This window comes from Protobothrops mucrosquamatus, unplaced genomic scaffold (assembly GCF_001527695.2).
Source record: "Protobothrops mucrosquamatus isolate PMUCROS unplaced genomic scaffold, P.Mucros_1.0 scaffold150, whole genome shotgun sequence".
Lineage (NCBI taxonomy): Eukaryota > Metazoa > Chordata > Lepidosauria > Squamata > Viperidae > Protobothrops > Protobothrops mucrosquamatus.
The window spans coordinates 147,981-168,575 of NW_015386515.1; the positions used below are offsets into that span (position 1 = coordinate 147,981).

At 42.0% G+C, this 20,595-nt stretch overlaps 1 protein-coding gene across 1 annotated transcript in view; it reads left to right on the forward strand.

The window, feature by feature from the left end:
* VAV1 (vav guanine nucleotide exchange factor 1) overlaps positions 1 to 14,122 on the forward strand; it is a 68,889-nt gene extending 54,767 nt beyond the window's left edge. Inside the window, exons 16-27 of the mRNA XM_015813277.1 lie at positions 501 to 602; positions 784 to 881; positions 1,802 to 1,827; positions 3,370 to 3,415; positions 4,509 to 4,645; positions 7,100 to 7,165; positions 7,491 to 7,522; positions 8,188 to 8,304; positions 9,756 to 9,843; positions 11,000 to 11,114; positions 13,453 to 13,604; positions 13,978 to 14,122. Coding sequence (XP_015668763.1) covers positions 501 to 602; positions 784 to 881; positions 1,802 to 1,827; positions 3,370 to 3,415; positions 4,509 to 4,645; positions 7,100 to 7,165; positions 7,491 to 7,522; positions 8,188 to 8,304; positions 9,756 to 9,843; positions 11,000 to 11,114; positions 13,453 to 13,604; positions 13,978 to 14,031 — 1,033 coding nt within the window. The 3' untranslated portion in view covers positions 14,032 to 14,122. The remainder of the gene's footprint in view (positions 1 to 500; positions 603 to 783; positions 882 to 1,801; positions 1,828 to 3,369; positions 3,416 to 4,508; positions 4,646 to 7,099; positions 7,166 to 7,490; positions 7,523 to 8,187; positions 8,305 to 9,755; positions 9,844 to 10,999; positions 11,115 to 13,452; positions 13,605 to 13,977) is intronic.
* The last annotated feature ends 6,473 nt before the right edge of the window (positions 14,123 to 20,595 follow it).

Below are 20,595 nucleotides of genomic sequence, written 5' to 3' on the forward strand. Positions count from 1 at the left end.
TTAATCAGAGGGCTTCTACAGAAATTAGATAGTTATAGACATTAAACATGGGTTTCCTGTTAGCTGATCAACAAAAGCCGTAACATTTCCAACATTTCATTATTTCATGAAGTTCAGCAATTTCCTAGAGTTCTTTTTGACAAAGCAAGATGAGAAATAGGATTCAGAAAATAAGACAGGACTTCTCAGACTGTGACAATTTCTATCAAGAATCTTTGTTTATTCATTCTTAATTTTTCACAAACTAGCCTATACTTCTTTTGCTTTCTCTTAAAATGAAATCATAGGAATATTTCAGAGAATATCAGCATTTTCAATTTTTACCAACTGGCGTGTAGAAAACCAAACTGAAACAAACTCAGGAACAAAAAAAGAAAATTAATATAAGAGGGCCAAATAATCTACTGCTTTCCTAATGCCTTTTACAAAGCAAAAGATCTAGCAAGCAGAAGTATTTGCATTTTGCTTGCTAAGTGTCTTCTTCTTATTCCATGATACAGCTCCAATATCTATCCTGAAAATGCCAAGGCCAATAGACACGAGTTCTACATGTATTCATTTGAAGATACCACCTCCTGCAAAGCCTGCCAGATGCTGCTGAGGTATGCATGTTACACTGTATACTTCAATCCCCACTTGAATAAATTCTAAATATTTAATAATACAGCTGCCATTTTATGTGTAGAAGCAGACAGCCCTGTAAAATAACTAGCCCATATTCCACTTTATCCTGAAAAGTCAAATATGTGGACTTACTCTCCATACCCTTCTATCTGCTCATAGAGGAACCTTCTACCAGGGTTATCGCTGCAGCAAATGCAGGTCACCTGCTCATAAGGAATGTCTTGGCCGGGTATCACCATGTGGAAAATCCAGTTCAGGTAAGTTTCTACGGTAGTAGCCAAACCTTATTCCTTGCTTGCATATTGCATAACAATGTGCCATAACAATCTGGCAATCCCTAGTGTTCTCATTCTCCATTGCAGGACCCTAATTTATTTAACAAGGCTATGCGTTCTGCAGGAAGGCCACAGGCAAGACCACTGATTTATGGCCGCAATTCTTCTTCCTGACTCAGAACATTAAATCAGTAGTAGGAAAGTCCCCAAAAGGATTATGGTATTGCACAGGAATGGGGAAAGCCTGTGTGCCTAGGTCCTGCTGTTGTTCTCAGCCTTTGGAAGCTAGGCTTTCTTTGGGACAATATGCAGCAAAGGCCAGCTACCTGTGTCCTTTACATATTTGGGGCTATAAATGGTTGGACAATTTCAGTCCAAATGTCTTGAGGCAGCAGGGAAAGAGTTTGGAGGGCTGATGGGAACAATTTTATAAAGTAGTTATTTTTTTTGGGGGGGGGCTATTTATAAAATAGTTGCCATAGTGAATGTGATTAGTCACAAGTATTCATGTACAAGTCATCAAACTACTGTTGAGGATGCTTCTGACTATACTTTGAAAAAGCAAAGAAATGGCTGGATGTGTGAACATAGATGAAGGAATTCCATCCTCCTCCTCCTTTTTTTCCCAGATGGGTACAGCCATTTGTTGGGAATGGTATAAGGTCTCCTGCTTGAGCAGGGGTTGGACTAGAAGATCTCCAAGGTCCCTTCCAGCCCTATTATTCTATGTTCTCACTATAGGGATTAGGAAAGAGTTGGCTCCCTTCTGTCTATAGAATATACCACTTCCTTCTTCCTTCCCTTCTTTACTGCTGGTGGCTCATCACCTCTGTTCCTTCATGTTAATTGCAAGATTCCCTTGTCCCTATAATGATTGTAATACTGCTTTTTTCTGTTTAAAGGTGACTCTGGATTTACTGTAAAAAAGGTAAAAAACCCCGAACGTTTAATTTAAATTCATGACAAGTTGAAAAATTGGGAAATTAATGATGGATAAATGGTGGAAAGACAGATGGGCCTGGTTTATACATCATCCAATATGGTGGAATGACTGGATGACTGAAAACTCTGTCCCATGGATGCCTTTAATGATGCAGTTTGGTTTTGGTATAGCAGAATATGTCAAGCCACCCATTGTGGTTTAGCACAATGTGTTAATCAGATCACAAATAATCAGTGGCAAACCACAAAATAATATTTTTTTAAAAAGCTAGTTAAAGACAATATGGAAACTTGACCATTTTCCTTAGCAACTTCATCATTGCATTTCTAAAGATGGGTAGGAAAAGCACTTGCTGGATTGGAACGCAGGCTGACACAATACATATTTTTATCAGCCTTAAATTTTCCTCCTCCATCATTCCGCCATGAGGATATTAGAGAGTAATAGAAGGATTTATTGTCTTATTCTGTCCAAGTGTTAAAGCCTGTGCATGAATTTGGGGCTTTACAACAGAGATCTGAACATTTTTAATTTCAGCAATGTGAATGTGTGTATTACAAATCAATAGTTGTTGATTGTATTAATAGTTTGCTGTAGTGTGTGAATAGAATTTGTGATTTGTTTCTGGTTGGACTATACAGTATATCCTCCCAGAGTTTTAGCATACTATGTACAAGATCAGAATATCTAAAAAAAGGAACTCCAAATAAGAAATTGGCCAACCTAGCCATTATTAGTCTGCTCCTTCACTAGATTGATTCTGGTTTATTCAGCAAACAATGATTGAAACAAATAACAACTAAGCATGAGATACAAATGCAGTCACTAATAGTTTGGCTTTTCTTGCTATTTGAATCTCTGGCTCTTTTCCTTTTTTTCTATTCCCTTTATCATTTACATATCTCTGTCCAAGCCTCTTCCTTGCTTTACAGTGTATCTTCCCCTATATCTCCACCTTCTATTCCCTATTTTATTCCTCCCTCTTTGATTCTTTTCCTCTTCAGTTTTCCAAGATTCTGTTTTCTGTCCTTAATACCAAAAGCAATACATAAAGTGAGATCAAGTCCACCCACTCCCTCCATTCCCAGAATGCCAAATCCATGTGCCCAAACCCACATAACTGAAACAGAAGGATGATAGGATTTGGTACAATTGCATTCTGTTTTGTAATAACTGGGAGAGGAGTTCAACTTGTTCCATCGCTGGATCTTTACCTCCATTCTGGAAAAGATATAAACCCTTATTTTACAGTTCAGCTTCTATGAAGATATTTGCCTTCATGCTAATTGTAGAATCTTCCTCTCAAAAAGTGTATTTTTAAATATTACATGTCACCACGGCAAAACAGGCAAGAACAGAGAATAAGAAAGGTCTGCAAGCCATTGTTAGCAAATGACTGTAACTTAAAATTTGTACATTGGGTAAAGTTAATGAATCGCATAGAAGCAACCTCCATGTAGGGCATTTTTCTAGATTTGTGACTCCATTTTTACTGTTTGGACCTATTTTTCTGTATTTTTTGTGCAGAATAAATCCAACAGACACACAATGGAAAGAGACAAAACAGATCTAGGTAAGTTACTGTTTTAATCCTGGCAGTTAGTTTACAGGATGATAGTGAAGAACATAGAAGAATGATATTTAGTTGTCATGGCAATGGGAATCATAACTGATGGAAATTCCTAAGGGAAATTAAATAAAGTTGGACCATATAGAAGACATGATATATAGATCTGTTAGGTTCAGCTCAGAAATCATTAAGAGCAATTCCAGTGAGATTCTCCTCCCCTATCTTTTGTTTCATCTTTGGTTTTGCCATTATTAAAAAGTGGAAAGGTTCTTGTTGTGTTATCTGTTCTCCATCCCATTGATGGCATTCTTTTTATTTTGCTGCTTCAGAACTGCAAGCAAGAACTGGCAGGGCCACAAAATTAGCAAATCAATAGAAAATGAAGAAGCTAAAGTGCTTTGGAATTTTAGCATTCAAACAGAGAAGCACTTGTAACATAACACCCCAGACATAATAATTACCTATAAGAAAGACAAAAAAAAAATCTGAAGAGTGGACATTGCAGTACCTGGAGACAGCAGAATAGAAGACAAAAGAACAGGAGACGATAACCAACTACAAAGACCTACAAATAGAAATAAAATGAACATGGCAAAAAAGGCAAATATAGTATCAATATAATAGAGATCTTGGGTGCAATTTCAAAACATCTGGAGCACCATTTGAACATCAGCATTGGCAAACTTGCCAACAATCAATTGCAAAAGGCAGCTCTATTGGACAGCTTACATCCTGAGGTGATATCTTTAACACCATCAAACCATCTATCCCAGGTCCTTGAGAAGGACTTAATAAGCGGATAAAAATGCTAAATCAAGACTAAACATCTGGCTGACTTGCAACCAACCAAAATAATACTAGAAGTATATGCTGTCCAACTCCCACAGACTCTGTACATGGAGATAAAGAAACTTGATGTTGGGAAAGAATGATCCAGTTAGCCCAGTTGAACACAGCCAATAAATGTACTATTTTCATTGCCTACTTGTTCTTTTTAATTATTTGAAAAAGGTCACGTGTATGGAATGTGCAAAAAAAATGAGAAATTGGTTTGTTTCAGATACAATTCAATTGCAATTATTTTTTCACTCTTCAGGGTTGCCCAAACTGGAAGTCTGCCAGGAGTATTATGGAGTCCCTCCTCCACCAGTAGCATTTGGTCCACCTCTGAGGCTCAACGTAGGGGACATTGTGGAACTGAACAAAGCTGAGGCAGAGCAGCTGTGGTGGCAGGTAAATGTCATTCCCAGGACTATCCAAGGGCAGCCTTGGAGTGGCATCATCAGGCAATGGAAGTGAAACTAAGATGACACTGCAGGTGCATATCTTTTATATAAAATTGCCCCTGAAGGAAGTATGTAAATTGGTTCATCCCAACTTGTTTTAGCTGAATACATCCACCTTAAATTAAACTGGAGTGGTACTTCATCTTGAATACTGAAGTATTTACTGTTAAAGATTCAGTTTGTATATTATGAAAGGCACCTTGAATCTTTAAAACCATGTCTGCCATATTAAAATACAAAATGCCAAAAGGAACACCAGGATGGAAAGGTTTATTACAGTGATTTGACAGCAACTGTTTTTACAGTTGTTGGATCCTTTGTCCTAGTTGCATAAGTATGTATGCATTCTTTCAGTCTTTAGTCCACAGAAGAAATAGACCAATATAAATTGCATAGCTCTTACGGCCAAGTATTGTTCATCTTCAAGAAGAAGAAGACCAATGTGCTGTCCTTACAGATTTAATGTTGGACAAGTTTAGAAAAGCAATTGGAGGATTCCCTTAGTTTTGTTTTCTTCCCATTGTCACCTGCCAGTAGAACAAATATCCGCATGGGATTTCGGAGAAGATGAGATTAAGTTTTGCATGTTCTGATTTTGTGTTCTCATGAATACACTCAAGGGAAGGGCAATTATTAGCTGATGGTCTTGTCTCATTTTGGACATGATATTAAAGGACACAGGATGCGGGAAGAGCAGTATTATAGAATAACGCTGATATATAGAAGTAGTCCATAAAACAACTGACATACATTAAGGAGTTGCAAAGTGATGTGGGAAGGAGATCTCCTACTTTATTGAGCAGTGTCTTCTTGTATCCATTAACCATTTTTAATATGATAAATCTATGGTTTAAAAAAGGCATTTTTGAGAAGGGCAATAATTTAGAAATAAACTGGGTTGATTGCAACAGGGCAAAAGGTCAGCCTCAACAAGTATTATTTCTGTCCTTTTTATTTGCATGGTGCACATGCATGCCTTTTTTCTTTCTTCATGCTGAATTGAAAATTTAAAACAGGCATCCTCAAAACCGCTGCATTTAAAGGCACCTCCTGTAATTCTAAAAGGAAATATCTTGGAGATGGAAGGAGAATTTGGGATTTTTTTTCTCTGTGTTCAAGCAGATTGGCATTTAGGGAGAAGGGACAAAGAAAAAGTAATAACTTTATTAATGATGCAGAACTGATCAGATTTGTCCTCTCTAGTTAATTTCACAAGAAACTCCTTTCAGTATGTCTTGGATGATAGGGGTAGAGAAGGCAAAGGGGCAGAAGAAGGGACCAGCTCTTGAGAAATTTCTATTAGCCTAACTGAAAAAGAGGGCTGCAGATGGGGTGGGGGGAAAGGGCTTTGGAAAGCACTGTCAGGCATTATGCAACTATCTGGTCTCCCTATCAATACAATTCAAGAGCCAATGGGAGTTAGGTAGACCCCTGTCCTTGACTGTGTCATCAGCTACATCATCAACGAAGCATCATAGACTGTCTGTTCTATTTTTATACTATCTTTAATGTGATTTTTAGATTTTTTTTATATCTGTTGTCTTAATTTGCTTGTTGTGTGTTGCCCAGAGTTACTTTTGGTGAGTTGCACAGCTATACAAATTTGATTAATAAAATAAATACATTCAGCAACATTTGTGTTGGAAGAAAAGAAAAAACATTACTTTGAAAATGAAACATCTAAGAACTAAATAAAACTATGTCGTGGGCTCAGGATGAGAAGATGGCAACATCACGAGGACAGGACCCTTCAGAACATTTTGTGAGACTTTTTGTGCCCTGGCCATGATGATGAGCTCTTAGAGAATGCTGCCTGGAGGAGAGTAAAACCATAGAGGAGAAGGTTTCAACCTTCCTTGTTGGTCCTTTCTATCAACCACCTTCTACATAGTGCCTCTATTATAATTTAGGCAATCAAGCTGGCTGGAGATGGTGGGAAATTTAGTCCAATATGTACATTTGAAGAGCACATGTTGCTTTAAAATATGATCGCTGACATACCAGAGTACCAAAGGGAAAGGCCCAAATGAGCAGTGCTTTGAGGTTGTTGGTTTTTTTGTCTGCTTGCTTTTCACCATCTCTAGGCTTGCTATTATCCCAGAACAGTTGTCTCTCTCTGCTTGGTCTGGAAGTGAGATTAGTCAGAGTTCAACTACCTGTTCAAGTATACTAAATCTGACATCAAAAGCTAGCTAGCTTATCTATTTTAATGGCAGACTTATCAAGTGAATTAATCTGGCAAAACGATTCAGGACATTTCAATATAACCCCCTAGTTCTAACAAAACAATCTATTGTCATTTTTCCCATCATATAACAGCATCCTTTACTAAATAAGCTGGAAAATTACACTTGAAAAAACTCTATCTGAACATGTCCTTTGCTTTCAAATTGGATTGCAGGGAAGGAACACATCAAGCAATGAAGTCGGCTGGTTCCCTTGTAGGAAAGTGAAGCCTTATATCTCTGTAAGTAGCATTATCACTGGAGGTATTGGGATTTGGACTTCTTTGTGTATTTGCTTAAAAGTCCGTAAGCATACTCCATTTGATACAAGAGGACTTGGGCAGGAGTTATTAAGTCTCCTAGCTGATCATTCCTCGCTTGAAAGAATGGCTAATCCAATATAGGCAAAAGGTGTGAGCTAGGGAAGGTTCCTAGGCTTTGGTTTGGTATGGTAATTCCCTTTGGAAAAAGTGTTTTTAAATATTTTTTTCCTATGGTTCACTTTTTCATTAAACACAACTTTCCTCAAGAAAAACGCAAACCGCAATTATATCTTTTTTTCCCCAGAGTCCTCGTCCAGATCTCTCAGTTTATCTTTGGTAAGTATTAATTCAGATTTCTACCATCTTGTTAATCATGTTTTCATTCTGTGCTGTTATATGAAGCATGAATGCTTTTGATTTGCCTAAGCTTTGAGGATGCATCTATGCCTACATTTTCAACTGCATTCAGCACACTTTTCCACTGCAGATAGGTATGATGCAGTATTTGCTATGGGAAATTCCCATGATTGTTATTAAATACATTTTCCCATGTCAAATAGACTGTATTAGGGAGAAGAAGCTGGCTGCCCATTCCTATTCTCCTGCCCAGCCACCAATTTTATTTCTTAATAAGAATAGAAATATTCATATTGAGAATAAGTCAAATATTTGTTGTATGTGGTTCCCAAATTATTGAATGCTTCCAGAGATTTTTTTTTAAAGTGCAATCAACCTGATTCATTCATGGAATGTTATAGATGCCCAAAGAAAGACATCTTCCATTTATAACCGTTCTATAATTCCATCATACTACTTTTTTTCTTCCTTTTTTGGAAAAAAAATCATTTTTATTGGAAAGTTGGAATAGCTATTAGATTGAGAGGTAATAGCTGGATCTGTCCACTTGGAAGCATTCTTGTCTCATCATGGTTATATGGCGTATGGGGACACCCAGTGATTCAACATTGTATTGCTAATAAGAAATAACCCTCCCTACACAGGTATGCGGGACCCATGGAGCGGGCGGAAGCAGAACAAATCCTTGCCAGCCGATCAGATGGAACTTACCTGGTGCGGCAGAGAATCAAAGATGCAACTGAATTTGCGATCAGCATCAAGTAAGTTTAATTCCTGTCAGAATTGTCTACAATAAGAAAATGTAGATTTGGATGTTTAAAATAATGAAGAAGAGAGAGGGGCCAGGAGAATTGATAGGAACAGAGAAACATACAGTGTATTTTTTCCTATAATTTGCTTTTCATTAGAATTTCATGACTCATTTCTTTGGATGTTAGCATATTATCTTTCTCCATACCATCTACCGTTATAGAAGAGGGGGATGTAACTCTGGTACAATATGTGCTATGTTTGCAAAAGGTTCCATTTTGAACTTTGAAAAGAAGAAACAGGGGAGACATGATAGCAGTATTCCAGTATTTGAGGGGCTGCCAGAGAAGAGGGGGTCACATTATTCTCCAAAGCACCAGAGGGAAATAATGGTTGGAAACTGATCAAGGAGAGAAGCAACCTGGAATTAAGGAGAAACTTCCTGACAGTGAGGACAATTAACCAGTGGAACAGCTTACCCCCAGAAATCGTGTGCGTTCCATCACTGGAGGTTTTTAAGAAGAGGCTAGACAGTCACTTGTCTGAGATGGTATTGTTCTCCTGCTTGAGCAGGGGGGCTGGACTAGAAGATCTCCAAGGTCACTTCCAGCTCTATTCTATTCTAGATATGTTTATTCTAGAACCCCATATGGAGCAGAATGAGCATGGTTGGAATCGGACTTTCTCTCTCTGAGACTCAAGCAGGGTTCGTGATATACGAAAGCAAAGATAACAGATGTGGGATCAGTTTATTTTTTTACTACAGTTTTAAGAACCATCACGAGGCCTGGTGCAAAAGACAGACATGTGAAATTTTAAAAATTCCAGATTTTCAAAAACTTTGTTTTTGGTATCAGTCAGCCAGAGTGAATGTAGTCATTGTGTAGCTTCCTGTCAGGATTCAGTCCTCCTACATAGGTCTACAGTAGAATTGGAATCTCAAAGAGGAACTCCCTATCAAGCTGCCAGGATCTTGAGGTTTTGGAACCTGGCATTCCAGCTTCAGAACCAGCAGTCTCCAAATCAGATACCAAGGTCTTGAATGCACACACAAAGTCTATCCATCACTCATAAAGATGATGGCCCACAGGCAGGAGCTTCATCAGCTTATTCAGAAGGCAGTTCATGATGTAGTTGACAAGATATTTAAATGCTAAGAAACAGATTCCAAACAGATTCCAGATTTTACTTGGCTTTTTATTTGGACTAGGCTTTTTGCTGAAACAAAGAGCTGCCATTTTATGCAACTCAAGCAATATAAATAGAGACTCTAGAGCCATTGTTGGTTTGTTTTCAACTTGACTATTGCTATCTATTTGCGTTTGAATGAGATGAGTCCTTGGCCTCTTCTACAGTTTAATTCTGTTCAGTTTAAAGGTACACATCTGTTTTCAATGAACCTGTGTTATCATTGCTTATCATTCAAAGGAAACCTACTGTTATATGTATTTCTCGTCTACAGGTTCAATGCCGAAGTCAAGCACATCAAAATCCAGACCAAGGAGGAACTGTATCGCATTACAGAGAAGAAAGCCTTCAAAGGACTTATAGTAAGAATTGATCTTCACCACCATTACTTTTGCAGCACAAGTGAAAAACGACCTTATGAAAGTAAAAAAGGGAAGAGAGGAAATAAGAGGGAAAATTGAAGGGAACATAAACATTATAGCACTTGTTTAGAACAATAGGGCCTTTAATAAACTCAGCACCCTTCTCCCCAGCACTGTTTCTTCTCACCATTCCTCCAAACTATCTGAAATTGGATAGCCAAATAGGTAGATAATAATATGAGCCAATTAATGCTTCCTCCAGCTGACCTGAAGGAGATCTCAAAAATGGCCAGTCAGTACCTCAAGTCCCAAACTAGTGCAGATGCTGAAGTAGAGAAAAATATCTCACCAAAGCATTCTACAAGAGAAATTGCTTAAAAGTGAGTGTACCTCCAATCCATGTTATGACTGTGAGGGATGATGTTATCTTGACTACTTGAGAACATTGCTTTGTTGTGCTTTTAAAACACCAGCATATCATATTTTTGTAGGCAGGCACTTTCCCCAAAAATTCTAATTATGGTTTAGAGGTGCATGTAGTCAATTTGACAAAAGGAAGTTAAGCATCTACAGGGAAGGGAGGAAAGAGGTTTGCTTGACCACAGGAAACAGGTGAGGTGAAAGGTCCTTTCAATGACAATGCAAACTGTCCACAAGATGTTATTTAGCTGCAAAATTGCAGGAAAAAGAAATCCAGCTTTATGCCAATTTCAAATAAATGAGTGACCTCAAAAAAAATGTGATTCAACTTTTGAAAGAAAGGTTCAGAAGTGGTACAGCAGTTTAGCAAATGACAGAAATCCCTCCATTGGTATTTTCTCCATTCTAATTGGCAATCTACTGTGGATACTCTTTATTAAAATGAAGCCTAAGTTGTGGAGACACTGTGCATCTCTCATGCAGGGTATAATATTATACCGCCACGGAGCCAGTTTATATTTCTCTATTTGTAACACAGAGATCAAGGAAGAAACTCTGGAAAGGATCATTAAAGTTTCAGTTTAGAGCAGGATCTAACTTGCTGTGTTACATGGTAATAAGTGCTTTCCTTTCATGTCTTTCTCATATGTATGAGCTGGATACATCATGCCAATGACAAATATACATCTTGTACTGTTGCCTTATTTCAAAGAGCACTTCTTCATTTTACTCCTAGGAGCTGGTGGAGTTCTACCAAGAAAATTCCTTGAAGGATTGCTTTAAGACCCTTGATACAGTTCTGCAATTTTCTTTCAAAGAGCCAGAAAGTAAAATAGGATCTAAGCCACCTGGTATGTGATCTGGTTTCAAAATTCAAGTGACCTGACGTGGAACAAGAATTAACTAGGAAAGGAATGTGTGTGGCTCTATCAGATTTGGATGGGGATAGTGGACAGCTATTCTGTGGTGGAGTGTAGTCCAGACTCCCAGGAGGGAGGAAGTGCATTTCAAAGGAATAAGAGCCAGTGAAGTTCAGATAGTTTGGTTAGGAGGAAGAGAGTCAAGTAAGCTCTCTTTAGAAGTTCTCAGAATTCACCAATATACTGTATAGCAATCAATGCCAATTTTCACATTGGGGAGCAACTCGTAGACATAAGTCAGTTTCCTATCTTCCTTCAGTGATTATTTGCCTTTTCCTCTACCCATTAGTCTGCTATATCTCAAGGAGAAGAGGGAAAGCACAAATGGAGTACTACTGTGTTTTCCCGAAAATAAGCCCTAGCTGGATTTCTACACGCTTAATATAAGCCCTACCCCCCAAAATAAGCCCTAGTTAAGACCCTACTCACTCTGTCCCATGAGGTGGGGCAAGGCACACACGTAAAAATTCAAGCTACGGCAGGGTGGAGCTGATCCACGTGTCCCACACCTGCTTACCTCAGGACTGCCTCAGCCAGGCCTCCCATGCCCCAACACCTGCCTCGCCTTGCAGCAGCGGCACTGACAGCCCCGTCCAGCAACAGCTTGCATGGCTACCACCAGCCCACTTCTTCTGCGGCCACTCACCGCCACTCATGTGCATCGCCCCATCCGCGGCCTCCGTTCAGGAAAAGGCCTCTGCTGGTGAAATGGAAGCCAGGGAGGGGGGAATGCATGTCAACCCAGAGCTCCATTTTGAGCTGCAGAGGCCTCTCCTGAAGGTTCTGCCAGCGAAATGGAGGCCTGGGGCAATGCACACAAGCGGCAGCGAGAGGCCACAGAAGTGGGCCAGTGGCGGTCACATGGGCTCCTGCTGGATAGGCTGTTGGTGCCACCATCGCGAGGCAAGACAGTGGGGAAAAAAAGACATCCCCCCCCCCCAAATAACACTAAGGCCTCTTTTGGAGGCAAAAGAAATATAAGACCAGGTCTTATTTTGGGGAAAACACAGTATCTTCTATAACAGTGGTGGCGAACCTATGGCATGCGTGCTAGAGGTGGCACGCAGAGCCCTCTCTGTCGGCACGTGCACCATCACTCCAGCCCTGCCTCCTCCCACGGCCCCCTCCTCACCAGCAGCCCCCCCAGAGGAGAGTCGCCCCTGGGTGCGGCCCACGCAGAACAGTGCTGCCAAGAACATGGCAGCCAGGCAGCAGGGACATGATTCCGCCCTCGTGCTCTGTCGCGTGCAGTTGATGCTGCGGGGCACAGGTGGAAGGCGTGGCTGCCATAGCACTGCTGGGCCACCTGGGTGATCTGCAGCAGGCCATAGAGGTGGTGGGTGGCCCTGCGGGCGGGGGCGGAGCAGGGGGCAGAGCGGGGGCTGGCAGGGGTGGCAGGGAGGGGCCGGTTTTGGGGCACTCAGTCTCTAAAAGGTTCGCCATCACTGTTCTATAATCTATACAAAATATCTGATTTGATAATGTGCTATTCTGCATCACAAATAAAAAGTTGTCTTCAAGGCCAGTTCAATTCTTGGTGACTTCATGAACATGTCTATTATTATTATTATTATTATTTATTGGATTTTTACCCCGCCCTTCTCCTTGTGGACTCAGGGCGGCTAACAGGCTGATAAAAACAAATACAAAAAATACCCAAATACTATCATTAAAACATAGTTAAAAAGAAATATTAGATTGGCCTTGTTATTTTAAAATTATATTTAAAACCCCGCTAAAAATTACCCCTTAGGCCAGTCCTGCTAGTTGAAATAGCCATGTCTTACATAGTTTTCTTGACAAAAATATAGAAGGTTTGCCATTGCAGTTTTTTCTTTTAATTTTTCAATCTGTCTTATATCCCTGATGGTCTCCTATCCAAATACTAACCAGATCTGACCTTGCTTAGCTTTTTGAAATTAGCCAAGGTTGGCTGTAACCTTGCTAAGCATTCTCTATCCTCCTTCTGCTTGCTACAGTAAATCCTGTTTGGCTCATATAAGCTCCCTCTTAACTGGCCATAGCACAAAAGATATATATTTTCACTCCTGTGGGCTAATATATCTGTAGCAGGGAAGTGAAATGAGAAAAGTCATGCTTGTGGAGATTTTGCAGGTATACATTGATCCTCAGATGGCATATTACTTGGCCTTCTTATTGTCATGCCATAAGAATCATAGAACGATTAAGATTTTATGCAGTTCTAGGAACCCGATGAATCTTCTCCGGTTCTGCCCTGACTACTACTAAACTATTGTTTCTTTGACAGGAAAAAGTCTCAAGTACTTTGGTTCAGCCAAGGCTCGCTATAATTTCTGTGCACGAGATCGGACTGAATTGTCCTTGTCAGAGGGAGACATCATAAAGATTCTCAATAAGAAAGGACAGCCAGGATGGTGGAAAGGAGAGATCTATGGTCGAGTGAGCATCTTCACATCCATATGTGTGAATTGTCTGATTGCAGAATTTATGGTAGAAATGGGATTCATATGCAAACAGATCTACTAGTTATTTGGACCTGCTGTGGAGTACTGTATTCCACTGAAGTTGCTGCTATAAAGTCACACTTTCAATTAGGATAAGCTGTAGCTGCAAATCTTAGGCTCCTACTGCTGGATGATCGGATGAAGATCTATGTTAACAATTTGCTAGTTTAGAGTTTAGAAAATGCTGGCATCAATATAGGAATAAGTAACATTTCAACACCAAGGATCAGCGACTCTTCCCTTAGTTTAGAATATTTTTATTGTTTATTGGATTCTAATAAGTTTTTGCCTATATTTTCTCCCTGCAGATTGGCTGGTTCCCAGCAAATTATGTAGAAGAGGATTATTCAGAATATTGCTGAGATCACCACACTGAATGCAGCACCTTTTCTCATGTGCAAAAACTATTATTTATGAACTCTCTTTGTTTCTCTTGCCTTTTCATCACCCATCAGATCCTGCCCCGTTCCCCCCCCCCCCCATTACATGTTCTTGTCTAATAAACTGGGTATTGTGGTAATAACATCCTGGTAAAGTGTGTGTGCCTGTTCTAAAGAGGAAACAACATTGTAAGAATTCACAATACAGAAACTATTTTTTTTTAAATCTCAGAGTTACTCATAAGAACAAGTGGGTTGGATATCTATAGTAACTGCATACTCCAGCATGTAGTTCTTATTTTTTGAAAGTTTCCATTATCCAACTGACTGTAGAATGCTTAGAAATATGCTTTGTCTGAAATCTGGGTTGCAACTTCTCCAGACCTTTCTTCATTACTGGTAATGAATAACAAAGGGAATAGTTTATATGTGGCACTGAAATTCCTGGGATCTTCCAGATCAAACCAGGGAATAATTTCTTTCTGTGGAAAACAGCTTTGCAAAACCACACACTTTTCCTAAGTTACCAATGTTGTATCATGGATTATCTTCAGTTTAATTTCTAGGATTTTCAGTTTAGATGCAAATAAAAGAGAATATACTGGGGGGAAACTTTTGCCTGAAAATAAGTGGAATTAGCACAAAATACTAGATTACATGGTTTAATGAAGATATTCAGAATTAGAGAGCTTTATATAGTTTTCTGAACTATAATTCCCTCTGAATTCTTTTTTCTGGGATACTATCCAAGAAACATTTAAGATCTCTTATTGTTTAAAAGCATTAAGAAGGTACAGTAGAATAGATGCTGCTCAGAAGAGCAATTCCTAAATTAAGGAGCATATTTTATCATGACAAATAGAAACAACTATTATCCAACAACTATCATTTTATGCTTGTATCACAGCATAAAACTGACTGTAGAATGCTGTAGAAATATGCTTTGTCTGAAATCTGGGTTGCAATTTCTTCATACTTTTCTTCATTACTGTAATGAATAACAAAGGAAATAGTCTATATGTGGCACTGAAACTCCTGGGATCTTCCAGGTAAAACCAGTGAATAATTGTCTTCTTTCTGTGGAAAACAGCTTTGCAAAACCTTGTTCTGATATGTGTTGTTCTAGTATAAAATTACACTTGGAAAATATTCAACATTAGAAAGAACTTTCTGCTGGCAACCACTATGTAGTGGAACTGACTGCTTTGGGCTTTCCTTTATCAAGGATGTTTAAGCAGAGACTTGAAGTCTATGTATCAAAAATGTATGCAGTATTAATAACATTCCTGCAACAGAAGACTTTCTACATGGCTTTCAATGCAAAGTTCCATTCTGGTTTATGCCAAATTGGATCAGTGTGTGCCTAGATGACCCAAAATCTGTCATCTAAACTCTTTTGAATGACTTCAAGTCTTTAAAGTAACTTTTCTAAGTATAATAACAACAACAACAATAATAAAGTTGGAAGGGACCTTGGAGGTCATCTAGTCCAACCACCTGCTCAGACAGGAAACCCTATACCATTTCAGACAAATGGCTGTCCAGTTTCTTCTTAAAAACTTCCAGTTGTTAGTTGTTAACAGTCACTGCATTGCACCTTTTGTTTCCCACATAGCCTTTAATTTTTATATTTATAATTATAATATTGCCAAATGTGATCATGTCAAATTTCTTTCTTCTCATTCTAAGAGTATCTATCTCTAGGAGACAAAAAGGTTATGCCACAAAATTAGTGTGGCTCTTTTTCTCAAGATAGCACAATCAATGTACTGGTATTTATCTGGAAGGCCCAAGTTGGAGAAGGTTAAGCTAGCTCATGTAAGTAGCTGATTTAAACCAAGTTGTGCACTTTCCCAGGTGGGCTTGGGAACCATCTCCCATTGCTTCTTACTGCACTTAAGGAGGCAAAGCTATTCAACAAAACAGCAGGAGGTTGTTTGGCCCTGTCTCTCATAACCTTTTCATTAGGAGTCTTATCTATGCAATCTGAGAACACATTTATTTATTTATCTATTGTTTGTTTGTTTAAATAATATAAATATAAATATATGCTGCCTATGTCACTATCCAGAACAACTCTGGGAAGCTTTGCAGTTTTCTTGAGAAGTACTTAAGAGATGGGGTTCAAAGATTTGTGGGCCTAGTCCTCCACTTTGCAATGGGAGTACTAATGTTGCTTCTTCCATTCCTCTGTGAAATTGGTTTTTTTTTTTAATATTAGTCACTTTTTTGAGCACACAAATAAGCATGAACACCCTTCTCCCCCAATCTATCCCTAGGTTTATGAAAACTTGAAAGCCTGTTTCACTGCTGCATTCTTTGAATAATTCTAAAGTACATCTTGATTTATTATTATATCCATTAGCTAATGCTTCAGGTAATGATAAACTGGTTTGTTTTGCTGAAGATAAATTGGGCAGGTCTAAAAAGTGAGCTCAACTCTTCTTGAGCTCACTCTATGAAAAGGCATCCTTTCATCTTGAATCTTTCCATAGCATCATCCTTCCCAGTGCAATTTTGACACTTTCAGCTATATAACTGAGGGGCTTGTCTCCATTAGTTGTCAAGACCACTTTTTGCATTAGTCAGTATGATGAATCAAAGTCCATTTTCACTGTCATCAACTGTGCCTCCTATGCTATTGTTTGCAGTCCCTACCAGAGAAGTCCTAGCTCAAATAGCTCACTACTTGCAAGAGCTTTGTATGAATAGATACAACTTTACTCCTCTGACAATATAGCTACTAGTGGCCAACAGATTCCTTATTCAAACAGATGGGGCGTTGTCTTACCTGAACGCCTTTTCTCAGTACGGAGATGGAGAATCCACCGGTGGGTTTTCATTGGATGCCTGCTCCTGAGACCAAGTAGCCAAACTTTGACACGCCCCCTGTTGCTGTGAGATCCAGTCTTATTGAGGGCGAAAGCGGCTAATGATGTACTAGGTATTGGCTCTCCTACCCCTAATAACGGCCTAACTGACCTAAGGGTGGGCGTGGATTCTCCATCTCCGTACTGAGAAAAGGCGTTCAGGTAAGACAACGCCCCTTCTCCAGTACAGGAGATGGAGAATCCACCGGTGGGACATACCAAAGCCTCACTGTCCCAACGGGTGGGAATCAGGTAAGGCCGAATCCGCAGTCCCCGCAATCACCTGTTGGAGCACCCTTCTACCGAAGGAGGCGTCAGCTGAGGCGAAGCGATCAATTTTATAATGGCGCACAAACGGGGAAGGCGAAGACCATGTCGCAGCTCTGCAAACTTCCTCGATGGAGGCCTGAGTGGCCCACGCCGCAGACGTTGCAGCGCTGCGAGTGGAGTGCGCCGTGATACGATCTGGAACCGGCAGGGAGGAGGACTTATACGCCTCCGCTATGCAGGCCCTAATCCACCTGCCGATGGTGGAGGTGGACACCTTCTGTCCTAAAGAGGACGGATGAAACGAGATGAAGAGGGCCTCAGACTTCCTAAATGGCGCTGTGCGTTTGATGTAGCGCTTTAATGCCCTGCGAACGTCTAGTGTGTGCCACTGACGTTCCAGGTCGTGAGAAGGATTGGGAGAGAAATTTGGCAAAACGACCTCCTGAGTCCTGTGAAAAATCGAGTTGACTTTAGGTACAAAGGTAGGATCTAAGCGAAGGACCACTCAGTCCTGGTGGAAAACGCAGAGATCCTCCCTGATCGAGAGGGCAGCTAGTTCCGAGATACGTCTGGCAGACGTGATAGCTACAAGGAACGCCACCTTGAGAGATAAAGCCCGCAATGGAACCGTGTTAATGGGTTCAAAGGGGGGTTTGACGAGTGCCCGAAGTACCCGAGGGAGCTCCCAGGAAGGGTATCGGTGCACCACGGGAGGTCGAGAGTTGGATGCGCCTTTAAGGAAAGCACGTATCCTAGGATGTTGAGCTAATGGGCCCGAATTGGCACAAGACAGCAACGTAGACAGTGCTGCCACCTGCCTGCGAATGGTGGCAGGCGCCAGCCCTTTGTCCAAACCTGCCAAAAGATATTCAACAATTTGAGGAATGGTTAAATTGTACATATCCAGATGTTGTCTGCCACACCAATTGCAGAAACTTTTCCATGTGGAATCGTAAATGCGATTGGTAGCGGGTCGACGAGCGGCCTGGATCAAAGAGATTGCTCATGGGGAAAAAAGTTCCTGTGTCATGATGCGGCGCTCAAGCGCCATACGGCTAACTGAAGCCACTGAGGGTCCGGGTGTTGAAGGCCCCCTTGTTGTAGAGACACGCGACTCGGGGGAATCTGCCATGGGGAAAAGACGGAAAGGCTCATTAGGTCGGTGAACCACGGCCTCCGAGGCCAGTACGGAGCCACCAGAACCAACTCCGCTCTCTCCAGTAGCAGCCTGCGTATGGTCGCCGGAATGAGCGGTAGGGGAGGGAAGGCGTAGAGTAGGCCCTTCGGCCACGGAGTTCTTAATGCGTCCGTCCCCTCCGCCCCCGGGTGGTAATATCGGGAGAAGAACCTGGGGAGCTGCGCATTGTTCGGTGACGCGAACAGATCGAGGACCGGTAGACCGAATCTGCGTGTTATCTCTGAGAACAGGACCGGATTTAGACCCCATTCCGAAGGAACTATCGTGGCTCGACTCAAGAAGTCTGCCTGTTGGTTCCTGTCCCCAGAGATATGTTCGGCCCTGAGGGAAGCCAGGTTGGATTCCGCCCAGGACCCCAGTAGCCGGGCCTCGGTCATGAGGGACCTGGACCTGGTCCCTCCTTGCTTGTTCACGTGGGCTTTGGATGCCACGTTGTCCGTGAGGACCAATACGTGATGACCCTTGATGTAGTGGCTGAACTGACGGAGGGCTAGATGGATGGCCCTGAGTTCCAGCCAATTGATGTTGTGTCTCAAGTCTGCGCTGGACCAACGGCCCTGCGCAAACTGAGACTGTAGATGGGCACCCCAGCCGAACAGGCTGGCATCCGTCGTGATGGTAAGACGGTCCGGCTCCTTGAAAGGTGACCCCTTGGTCAGGCGGGCGCTCTTGGTGGTCGCATCCCTGGAGGCCCGCACGTTACCCTCGAAGTGGGCAGCCAACCTACGCGACTGCAAGTTAGCGAGGAACGGTAAAAGGAACCATTGGAGTTCCCGTAAGTGGAGCCTGGCCCAGGGGACAATGGCTATGCAGGAGACCATCTTCCCTAAAAGTTGGGATAACAAGGCCAACGTCACCACCTGGTCTCGGTACACCCTGCGAGCTAGGTCCCTGATGCTGTCCAACCGCTCCTGGGAGAGATAGACCACGCAGTTCACAGTGTCTATGATGGCTCCCAGGTGCAGAAGTCTGGATGAGGGAACCGTCTGGCTTTTCTGGAAGTTCACCAAGAACCCGTGCTGTTGAAGGACCTGAATGGTTAGGGCGAGGTCTGTCTGAGCCGCCCGGAAGGAGGACGCCTGAATCAGAATGTCGTCCAGATAACACTGGATGCGTACCGGAACCTTCCGGAGGTGGGCGGCCAGCACAGCCAGGATCTTGGTGAACACCCTGGGTGCCGAGGAGAGGCCGAATGGAAGAGCCTTGTACTGGAAATGTTGGCCCCTGTAACAGAACCTTAGGAACCGCCTGTGGTCCGGAAGGATGGGGATGTGTAGGTACGCTTCTGAGAGGTCTATCGACGCTAGGTAGTCGCCCTGCCTGATGCCTCCCAGGATGGATTGAAGCGATTGCATTTTGAATTTTTTGTATGCAATGTAACGATTCAGGCTTTTTAAGTCTAGAATCGCCCTCCATCCCCCCGAGGTTTTGGGAACCACGAAGAGGATGGAGTAGAATCCCCTTCCTTCGTGACCTGACGGTACCGGTTCTATGGCCTGAATGTCTATGAGATGACGAATGGCCTCCTGCATAAGTCCCCGCTTGATTGGATTCCGAGAAGTGGGACAGGAGATGAAGTGACCAGGCGGAATTGCCAGGAACTCTAGGGACAGGCCCTGTTGAACTGTCTGTAATACCCACTTGTCCGTGGTGGTGAGCTCCCACCGATGGAAAAAATGGGACAGCCTGCCTCCTATGGGAAGGGAGATTTGAAAGTCACTTGGACTTCTTAAAGGGACGTCCTGTCCCCCGAAATGGACGCCTATTTTGGGGCTGTTGCCTGGACCTAAATCCTGTCCTATTATAGGGGCGGTCATACGTGCGCTCCTGCCTAGGCGTGAAGGGTCAAAAAGGCTGGGCTGCTGCTGAGCCCGGAGCTTGCCGAAAGGGCTGCCTTCTGGAATAAGGAGTGGGACGTTTGTCGGATCGCTTGGTGATGTGAGCCATGACTTTCCTCTTATCCTTGTTTTCCACAAGGAAAGGGTTCAGAGCTTCACCAAAAAGATGGGTCCCCTGGTAGGGAGCGGATGCAAGGCGCCATTTGGCCTTGGCATCGGCCTGCCAATGTTTGAGCCAGAGCATCCTCCTGGCTGAAACATTGGAGGCCAAGGCACGTGAGGCAAAATTGGCCGACTGTAAGGTGGCGTCTGACGCGTATTCCGTAGCGGCCACCATTTTACTCAAAGCCTGATGAGTCCGAACGTCCTC